The sequence below is a fragment of the Staurois parvus genome, unplaced genomic scaffold, assembly GCF_062004578.1.
Source record: "Staurois parvus isolate SC_StPar_1 unplaced genomic scaffold, SC_StPar_1.0 ptg000031l, whole genome shotgun sequence".
Lineage (NCBI taxonomy): Eukaryota > Metazoa > Chordata > Amphibia > Anura > Ranidae > Staurois > Staurois parvus.
In genome coordinates this window covers 14,256,646-14,267,500 of record NW_028317827.1, presented here as the reverse complement: position 1 = coordinate 14,267,500, position 10,855 = coordinate 14,256,646, and the positions used below count along the sequence as shown (strand labels likewise).

The 10,855-nt window shown below is 41.6% G+C and overlaps 1 protein-coding gene across 2 annotated transcripts in view; it reads left to right on the top strand.

The window, feature by feature from the left end:
* The window catches only part of TTC21B (tetratricopeptide repeat domain 21B), a 132,623-nt gene that overhangs the window by 71,555 nt on the left and 50,213 nt on the right, over positions 1 to 10,855 (top strand). For both annotated transcript variants that reach the window (XR_016307954.1, XM_089660237.1), the window contains exons 12-15: positions 42 to 171; positions 1,428 to 1,585; positions 5,224 to 5,448; positions 8,838 to 9,076. Coding sequence is in view for 1 of the 2 variants with exons in the window: in XM_089660237.1 (XP_089516363.1) it covers positions 42 to 171; positions 1,428 to 1,585; positions 5,224 to 5,448; positions 8,838 to 9,076 (752 nt within the window). In the remaining variant the exon portion in view is untranslated. The remainder of the gene's footprint in view (positions 1 to 41; positions 172 to 1,427; positions 1,586 to 5,223; positions 5,449 to 8,837; positions 9,077 to 10,855) is intronic.

Below are 10,855 nucleotides of genomic sequence, written 5' to 3'. Positions count from 1 at the left end.
GTGAACTGTCTTTTTTTTTTTTTTTTTTTTATTTCTTTCAGCCTCCCATTCCAGGCCAGCCAGCATCCCCTCTGTTAAAGCATTGTGCCTCTGTTCTGGAGACCGTAGTGAAGGTGGCCCCAGGCCTTCAGCAAGCTGTCTTTTTGATAGCAAAAGTGAAATACTTAACAGGTATGCTCAAGAATATTGGTAATGTTTCCACTGTTACTCTGTCATTTATTTAATGGGCTTAAAATAGTTTTTGTACTGACTGTAAAGTTAATTTTTTGGTGTGCCTTTCCAGAGCTCATCCAGAATGACAAAAAGGGAATCTGTTTTTTTTCCGAAAGAGGTTGTTGCTGAGAGACTCACACAGCAGAACCACATTGAGGCAATTGAGAAAAATTTCCTTCTGGCAAACCAGACAAAAGGACAGAACAATGTCCTGGTTATGACGAAAGTTTGCCTTATGCAAGAAGGAGGTCTGATCCTCTAGCTTCAGTGGTGCGCACTGGATTTAGAAGAGCCAAATGGTCTCCTTTTAACCTGGGATTAATAGCAATAGACTGTGGTTGCTCAGGGGTAAGCTTTCTATTTGACCAGGATTTGAGCGACTCGTCAGTCTTTGCAGCTGATTGCTTAAAAGCTGCAAATCTGATACAGAATCTGCTAGAGAGGGTTTGAGAACATGCTTGTGACCTCTAGGATCAGAGTCATTAAGTAACTGGGTAATTTGGGTCAAACATTCTAGCATGACCGTATTAAAAACTTTAGCCCTGAATTCAGAACCCCCAGCCAAACCTACTCAGAGCCAAGGAGGACTACAATGAAGAAGGAGACTCTAGCTGCAGAGAACAGCATGACTTCTGGCTTCAGACGTCAGCACCACAAGCAGGTGCAGTGTAAGTAACCCCAGGCCGTTAGTAGAAAGTGAGGGCATGAAAAGCAATCTGCAGCCGACTTAACCAGAACTGATAATGGAAAGTGCCCCATGCAGAACCCAGTGTAGGTCCCGTCCAGGCTACCTCCGCAGCTCCACTAGTCCAGGGGGTCCAGATACAGTACAATCCAAAAGCCAGGCTCATAACCGTGGCATAGAGTACAGACTTAATAGATGAAAAAATTGCTAGAAAAATCACAGGAACTCCTAGCAAACTCTGGAGGAAGAATGGATGAAATATTCTAAATGTTACAGTGCTTATGTTCATGTCAAATTGTTGTGCCTGAGGTTTGTTGGATCAATTTAGATGCAGCAATACTTAGTGTAGTTTTTATTTACTGATATAGTGCTGCCATGTTGTGTGGGCAGTGTTTTGGATGTATTCTGTTTTTTTTTTTTAATGGATAGCTAGAAACTGGAAGGCCGTGCAAACGAGAGAATACATGACCTTTTTACAGACCATATCCTCATCCTTGGTGTTCTATAACAAAATGTATGTATTTTAAAGGTGAAGTTGAAGCAGCTCAGAGTAATCTTCAACATTGTCTTGAACATAATCCTTCATATGCTGATGCTCACCTCCTGATGGCTCAGGTGTACCTATCCCAGGACAATCTAAAACTGTGTTCACAGTCACTGGAGCTCTGCTTGAGCTATAGTTTTGAGGTGAGTTGTGAAAATAACTATTGGTAACTTAGATAAAATGTTCAGGTGAACTTGAGATAGTCATTAAACTGCAGGATAACTATGTTGCTTAAAAGTTTGTTCATACACCTTAAAAAGGTCATTGGGAGGCCTATCAAGCTCTAACAAGCAAATACTAACTATGGGTGTGAGGTGCTACTCACTGACAAATAGTAAAGTCTAGAGACTGTGAAAACTCAAGTTGATATTGCATGTAGGAGTTCACTGGACTTCAGGGCTTCCATGTTCAAAGGGAGGTGCATTAACATACATGCAGGCAACTCTGGGTGCCTGCTTAAAGGTTAAGTAAGTAATAAATGCACATTTTTTTGAAGGTAAAAAAATGTGCACTTGTTTTTTTTTTTTTGTAGGCGCCTGGAAAGCATTGCACTTGTGACAGCAGATTGCGGGTGCAATACAGGGCTCCTGCAGACTGTCAATGTAAGCTCGTACCTCATATGGGCAGGCTGCTACACAATGACAGGAAAGACTCAATGAACTACTCAGAGTGCTCACTAGTGCCCTGGTAGTTCATTTGAGAACTTCAAGCTGTCAGCCTCAAAGGGTATTGGTACTTGTAGTTCATTCATTCATAGATCTCTGTAAATGAATGATACAGCCATGTGGATAGAGCCCGCACGGCTACTTTCTTTTCAAACTATGACGGGGGGTGTGGAGAAAAGATCCCTGGCTCGCTGTCACAATGGTGGGGTGGATCAGTGAGAGGATGAAGGAAGGAAATGGAACATGTTCCCAAAGGTGAACTTATCCTTTTTATATGCCTAATTTAGCCCAATCCACCTGCCACCACACACTTATAGCCCAAAAATGGGGTGCGTGGTCACTGGTGATACTGTATTATAACTGATTCAGAAAATTCAACTATAAAGTGTATAAAAGTGCTTATCTTATTTGTACAGGACAAAGGGACTTGATTCTTAGACCATGGGTTATATGCTGCTACCTTCAGATGATTGGACAATTTACAGGGTATGACCCCCAGTATTTCCAAATAACCATGCCCATTTTATTAGGCTCCATTTTTTTTTTGTCCATGCGCTTAGACCCCTTCTCCTGTGAGAGATGGTTTTCTTCTATATTTTCTCCATTTTTTTTCTTCCCAAGAAAAATGATACTGATTATAATACTTTCTCAATATAGTGTAGAAGGATTATTAAGTATTATATAAAGACATAGATGAGCGAGTTTGGGGTGGAGGAACTTGACTGGCCTGCACAGAGTCCTGACCTCAACCTGATTGAACACCTTTGGGATGAATTAGAGCGGAGACTGTGAGCCAGGCTTTCTTATCCGATATCAGTGCCTGACCTCACAAACGCAGCTCTGGAAGAATGGTCAAACATTCCCATATACACACTCCTAAACCTTGTGGACAGCCTTCCCAGAAGAGTTGAATCTGTTATAGCTGCAAAGGTTGGGCCAACTCAATATTGAACCCTACGGACTAAGACTGGGACTCCATTAAAGTTCATGTGTGTGTAAAGGCAGGCGTCCCAATACTTTTGGCAATATAGTGTATCTAGATCTGACTGCTTGTTGCCTCATGGCTCACTAGCACTTTCCAGATCTGTTACCTTCGGTTTACATCTTGGGAACTGTTCCCAGACTATGAATTTTTTCCTTGCACTTTACATTGAATTGAACCTCCCGTAAATCTATTTTGAGGTTCATCTCTTCTGGTGTGCTGACTATATTTCTGAATGTGCTTTATATGTCTGCCTGCAGTTACAAGCTTTTGGGTGTAAACTTTATGTTCGCTTTAAATGATAAGTTCGCTTTTATGAACATGTTACATGTTACACCTGTATTTAAGGTGTAACATATAACATATTTGGCATCCATTCTCTCTGCCCCCAGCCTTCCCCTCTCTCTGTGACAGTGGGTGGGTGATCTTCTCCCCACACCCGCTCTCACAACTTGAAAACAACACAGCCCTGCTGGGCTCTGTCCATGCGGCCACGTCATTCAGAGTTCTCTGGATAAATGAACTACAACTACAGTCAGCCGTTGCAGCAGCTGACTGCAATTCTTAATGAACTACAAGGGAACTGGTGAGCGTACTCCTAGTTCATTGACCTTCCTACTCTCAGGTAACTGCCTGCCCATGCGCCATATGGGAGGTATAGGCAGACAGCTATCCTGAGAGTCTGTAAGGAGCCTGACATTGCACTGATTTATAGGCTCCCTAGAAAAAAAATAATAAATGCAAATACCTGCTAAAAATTTACATTTATTTATTTTTCTTAAAGGTAAACCATGTGTTTGGACGTGTTGATCAGCACCATGCCCCAAATCATCACATGACTTATAGTATATTCCAGAATCAGGTGTTGGAGCTCTAGTTCCAACTCAATCAAATCATTTTTATAGTGTTGTAGCTCTCTATTGCCCAGTGGAGCCTCAGTCGGTTTCCTGGCTGAGTCTACTTTTATAAAATGAAAGGATGAAAGCGCCAAGCTGCAGAAAGTGATCCAAATATGGATTTTTTTTGCTACAATAAAAGGTCCTGTTGAGCTGACAGTCAATGTGTTTTGGGGGTCATACATAAATTCCCTAAATCAGAGTTTATTCTATCACAGGATAAATATGAGATTTTGGTGCTGCATGCACAGAGACACAGTTGTCTTCATGTAGGGGGCTTATTCAGTCCTGAAATGTTGCATTTACTTTTGTGACGGAACAAGTGTTCGTTCTTTAACCCATACCAGAGTGCTGTGACACTTATATACTTTGGAATTTGTGAGTAGCTGCGCCTTTCTTTTATCTGGCACTTCAGCACCTCTTACGATTTGTGTCTCCATGTAGTATGGTGTGCACTTAATATCTCAGGGTTTTCACTCTGTCACATGACTGTGCACAGACATTAAAGAACAAGTTTACCTTTAAAAAAATGTGCATTTATTATTTTTATCATGAGAGCCTGTAAAGTTTTGCACCCAGCAGATCGCTGGAGCAATGTGAGGTTCTTGCAAACTGTCAGTACACTATCTGCCCATACTTTATACGGGCAGACAGTTACTGATGTCCAGGTAGTTCAATGGACCATGAGAGGTTCACTGCTGCCTTTGCAGTTCATTGAGAACTACAAGCCCGTCACCTGCAATGGCTGATGGTACTTGTAGGTATTCATTTACAGAGCTGTGTGAATGAATGATACGGCCATGTGGGCGGAGCCGGGGAAAAATTGTGACAGCAGATGCGGGGAGAAGATCACTCACCCACCCACCCACCAAGGAGGGGGCGGATCGGGGGGTCAGGTGGCAGATGCTCAACAAGTTACATGTTACACCATAAATACGGGTGTAACATGCAATATGTTGAGAAAGGTGAAATTATCCTTTAATGAACATACATAATTTTTTTAATCTTTTATTTTTCATGTAGCCTTAGCCCATATAGGCAACATATTACAAATTACATTTCCTTGGGAATCTGCAGTTGTTAAGTAAGGTTGGCATGCAGAATGTGTTCTTTGGATTATCTTCCTACCTTTTTTCTAGCCTGTAAATGTTCGCAGATGAATGACCTTAGAAAAAGTGAAATGTTTAATTCACCTCACTTCAAATGTTATCAGTGAAAGGTAGTTTTTTTTCTTACAGATACGGGAGTATCCATTATACAATCTCCTGAAAGCACAGACCCAGAAACGGATGGGAGATGTTCAAGAAGCCATTAAAACACTACAGATGGCAATGAACTTACCTGGAATGAAGAAAGGAAGTGCTACAGCAAAGTCAAAGGGAAGAAAAGCAGAGATCAGTGCTAGCGACAGGGTGTCCATTTTTCTGGAGCTCGTAGATGCTCATCGTTTGAATGGCGAGCAGGTATAGGAGGAGTTAAACATGTAGCATCCTAAAATGAGGGCTAAATTCTTTGTTCCAGGCAAACGACTAAATAAAAATATATATAAATATACATACAGTCATGGCCGAAATTGTTGGCACCCTTGATATTTTTCCTGAAAATCAAGTATTTCACACAAAAAAGGTATTGCATTAACACATGTTTTGCTATACACATGTTTATTCCCTTTGTATGTATTGGAACAAATATAAAACAGAGGCAGAAAAGCAAATATGACATAATGTCACACAAAACCCCAAAAATGGGCTGGACAAAAGTATTGGCACCCTTAACTTAATATTTGGTTGCACACCCTTTGGAAAACATAACTGAAATCAGTCGCTTCCTATAACCATCAATAAGCTTCTGACACCTCTCACTCGGAATTTTGGACCACTCTTCCTTTGCAAACAGCTCCAGGTCTCTCTTATTGGAAGGACACCTTTTCCCAACAGCAATTTTAAGATCTCTCCACAGGTGTTCAATGGGATTTAGATCTGGGCTCCTTGCTGGCCACTTCAGAACTCTCCAGCGCTTCTTTGCCATCCATTTCTGAGTGCTTTTTGACGTATGTTTGGGGTCATTGTCCTGCTGGAAGACCCAGGATCTTGGACGCAAACCCAGCTTTCTGACACTGGGCCCTACAGTGCGACCCAAAATCCTTTGGTAATCCTCAGATTTCATGATGCCTTGCACACAGTCAAGGCACCCAGTGCCAGAGGCAGCAAAACAACCCCAAAACATCATTGAACCTCCACCATATTTTACCGTAGGTACTGTGTTTTGTTCTTTGTAGGCCTCATTCCGTTTTCGGTAAACAGTAGAATGATGTGCTTTACCGAAAAGCTCTATCTTGGTCTCATCTGTCCACAAGACGTTTTCCCAGAAGGCTTTTGGCTTACTCAAGTACATTTTGGCAAACTGTAGTCTTGCTTTTTTATGTCTCTGTGTCAGCAGTGGGGTCCTCCTGGGTCTCCTGCCATAGCGTTTCATTTCATTTAAATGTCGACGGATAGTTCGCGCTGACACTGATGCTCCCTGAGCCTGCAGGACAGCTTGAATGTCTTTGGAACATGTTTGGGGCTGCTTATCCACCATCCGGACTATTCTGCGTTGCAATCTTTCATCAATTTTCCTCATCCGTCCACGACCAGGGAGATTAGCTACAGTGCCATGGGTTGCAAACTTCTTGATAATGTTGCGCACTGTGGACAAAGGCAAATCTAGTTCTCTGGAGATGGACTTGTAACCTTGAGATTGTTGATATTTTGCCACAATTTTGGTTCTCAGGTCCTCAGACAGTTCTCGTCTCCTCTTTCTGTTGTCCATGCTTAGTGTGGCACAGACAGACACACAATGCAAAGGTTAAGTGAACGTCTCTCCTTTTTATCTGCTTTCAGGTGTGATTTCTATATTGCCCACACCTGTTACTTGCCCCAGGTGAGTTTACAGGAGCATCACATGCTTGTAACATTCTTATTTATCCGCAGTTGTGAAAGGGTGCCAATACTTTTGTCCAGCCCATTTTTGGAGGTTTGTGTGACATTATGTCGAATTTGCTTTCTTTCCTCCCTTTTTTTGTTTTGTCCCAATACACACAAAGGGAATAAACATGTGTATAGCAAAACATGTGTTAATGCAATACGTTTCGTGAGAAATACATGATTTCCTGGAGAAATATCAAGGGTGCCAACAATTTCGGCCATGACTGTATATGGGGGCTGTTTCACATGCCACAGAATTTGTATTTATGTCCATCCAGTTTTGAGAATTAGACCCCTTTCACACAAGGCCGAATCTGATTTGCTCAGTGGGGAATCTGTCAACTGGTCCCCTGCTGAGCAGAGCAAGCAGATGACAGAGCCTGCTGTGCTCTATGGGTGGCCGGGAGTAAATGGACCGTCTGTCAGTTTACACCTGACTGCCCTCTGATTCGATCTGCCTAGACGGAGGGGGACAGATTCCTTCCCTTTTTTTTTTTTTTTTTTTTTTTTTTTTTTCTTTACCAGACCAGATTGGATTGAAGGTAGGCAGGTGTAAATGGACTTGTATTGATACTATGGAACATCTCATCAGGTCCACCTGAAAAACTGGACCGCCCCATGTGAAAGGGACCTTACACAGCACTGCCCTTTCTGTGACTGCACAGTGAAGGAAAAGCAACAGACTGATGAGCTCATCTTTCTGCCACTCTTCTTATTGCTCCTATCATCATGCTCCTTGTAACACATGAGCATTGCAGCACGACTGCTTCCTTGTGCTGCTTATCCCTCTCACAGTTTGAGCTCTGATATACACGGCTATGGCAGGAATGACACAAAGTCAAATTCATATGCTTACACTGCTTGATTTAAAAAAAAAAAATATTTAATGATGTATTGCTTTCAGAGCAGTATTAATGTTTGTTTTATATGTTTTTTATATCTGTTAGGAGTTTAGCTTTCTGGGCAATTTTATTGGTCAGGGTGAATTAGGCCCAGAAATTAGGGCTGTAATGGATGTGGCTGTGCATGGACGCTGGTCCTGTATCTGCCCTGCACCTGTAGTTTTCTGCAGGCAGCCTGTAATTTGTGGATGTGTTCGGTCACCCCCACAGATCTGCTTTTTGTACAGGCTGTGCTTTGTCAGGGAATTGCTGAACAATTAATTTAGCCAGCTAAATAGATCAACCCACAGTGCCTCCTATATGCAAATCATTTATAAAGTCAGTTTGGCTGTGATATAATTCTGACATTGGGCAACCTTAAAATGATCATGTATCGTTAGTCTTATTTGGTGTTAATCGCAGTTAAAAATTTTAGAAATAACAATTTTATTCATGAAAATTATAACATTTTACAGTATAATACCTGGGTTTGCAAATCATTTGGTGCTCACAAAGTGAATTTATTTGCTTTGTGGCTATTAAGGAATATATACGATTTTTTTTTGTATCCAGAGTTCACCTTTAAATTGCTCACTGTAAGGCCAGCAAAAGAAAAAAAAAGACATGAATATTCACCGTAAACTCGAGTAGAAGCTGTTGTGTTTTTTTTTATTTATTTTGGTAATTTGGTCTTTTATTTATTTGAGTAATTTTACATTATTGGTCTTTTTTTTGTGGTATGTAGAAACAGGATTTTAATATATAATTAAATGGAAGGTTTGTTTGTGTTCACGTTGTTTAATTCTATAATATAAACATTAGAGTTTTCTTGTTGGCTATAGCGGTCTGTCAGACACTGGCTCCCTCTTTTCTGACCTGGTGACAGGTAGAATCTCAAACTCATTCCCTTTGAAACGTTTACCTATGTGAGGACCTATGTACTGTCTGATATTATGTTTACTCAATAACCTTTCTTTATTGCTATTTCTGTACATGTATCTAAAGCACGAGGCAGCAAAGGTATTACAAGATGCTATCAATGAATTTACTGGAACAGCGGAAGAACTGCGTCTCATGATTGCCAATGCGGAGCTGGCTCTGACTCATGGTGATGTGGAACAAGCATTATCCATGCTTCGAAATGTCTCTCCAGAGCAGCCTTACTTTGTGCAGGCCAAGGAGAAAATGGCTGATATTTATCTGCAGCACAGGAAAGATAAGAAGCTCTATGTCAGCTGCTACAGGTAAAATAATTAGCATGTATTTCTGGGGTAGATTTACTGTAAGCATCACTTCTACTCACAAAAGAATATGAAAACAAAAATAAAATGATCTTAACAGGAATAATGCAGTGTATATTAGCTTTGAAATAGAAATAATAAAATTTGCCAACATAAATACATTACATTACATAATACCCTTGTCAACAACATTGGGACCTTGTATTTTCAAGTGAAGCACTTTCATTCATCACTTTGTATTACATACATTTCCAGAGCAATGTTCTACTTTTCTAAGTACCTTTTAAAAGTAACTTTAGCCAGAACTTTAAATTGTTTGTCAGGGTAGAATTAAAAAAAAAATATATGCAGTGCATCTTTACAGTACTTACACATTTCTACATGTTGTATTGCTCTAAAAATGCTGAAAGCACTTCTGCAGCTATATTTGTTTCTACAGGTCCATTATACCCTTTTAAAACTCTTTAAGATGGGCATATTTAAGGACCTCACATGCACTAAATGCAGCCAGGACTATGGTGATTCAATTCATCTTTTAAGGAGGTGTCCTAAATTACATCTATAATGGGAGGGAATTATGGGTACTCTGAACACAATATTCCGGATATAACAGCTGCATAGTGATGCAAGGAAAGCAGTGGCAAGGGCATTATTCCAGGTACAGAGGGTTATCTTATTACATTGGAAGTCAACAGACCCCCCCCCCTTCACTCCTAAGGAATGGCTGCAATGAATGGGAAAATGAAGAATGGAGAAATATATCTACCAGCACAGGGGTTGCCCTCATAAATTTGAAAAACTCTGGGGTCCAGGGTTGGATACATATCCCAGGTATAAATCCACATGATCTGGTAATAGGCAGGATTTTCACTGACTAATTTACACCTATGGTTCCTCTATGTGATGATTTTTGGTGACAGGTTCTCTTTATTGAGACATCCAAGGTCTAAAAGACCCTGCATGTCTCCCCTGCACTCAAATGAATGTAATGCAATGCTTATTGCACCGCATTACATTCTTTCCCGGCCTCCATGGCTAGAATCTGTCAACGGGGACCCAGAAGTGACATAACATCACTTCCGGGTCAGGACAAGAAGGGGAGGGGAGCGGACATGTCCGCTCTCCTTGCTCCCCTCTAGCTGAACAGGTCCCGGGCCAGCAGATGGGCTAGCGTAGCCTGGGAGACATAGTGGGGGGAGGTTCACACGAAGGGTGGGTGGTGGGATGTGGGCTTGGGGGTGAGGTCCTGTGCCACTTTTATACTACTGTATTATTATTATTATTATTATACAGTATTTATATAGCGCCAACGGTTTGTTTAGCGCTGTACATTATAATGGGAGACCGCACACAAGACAGTACAGTAACAATACAATACACGAGGGGTTCGAGGGCCCTGCTCCTTGGAGCTTACAATCTAGGAGGGAGGGGAGAGTGGTACAGGAGGAAATAGCTGTGGGGAATGGAGTGGTGGGAAGAGCGGAGGAGATCAGCAAATTAGGTGAGGGGTAGGCTTCTCTGAAGAGAGAGGTTTTCAGGGTGCGCCTGAAGGTGATGAGGGAAGGTGACAGTCTGATGGATTGGGGTAGTGAGTTCCAGAGGATGCGGGAAGCCCTGGAGAAGTCCTGGAGACAGGCATAGGAGGGGGAGACCAGGGAACTGGAGAGAAGGAGGTCTTGTGAGGAGCGGAGTGTGCGTTTTGGGTGATAGATGGATAACAGGTCGGTGATGTAGTTTGGGGCAGTGTTATGAACAGCTTTGTACGTTAATGTTAATATTTTG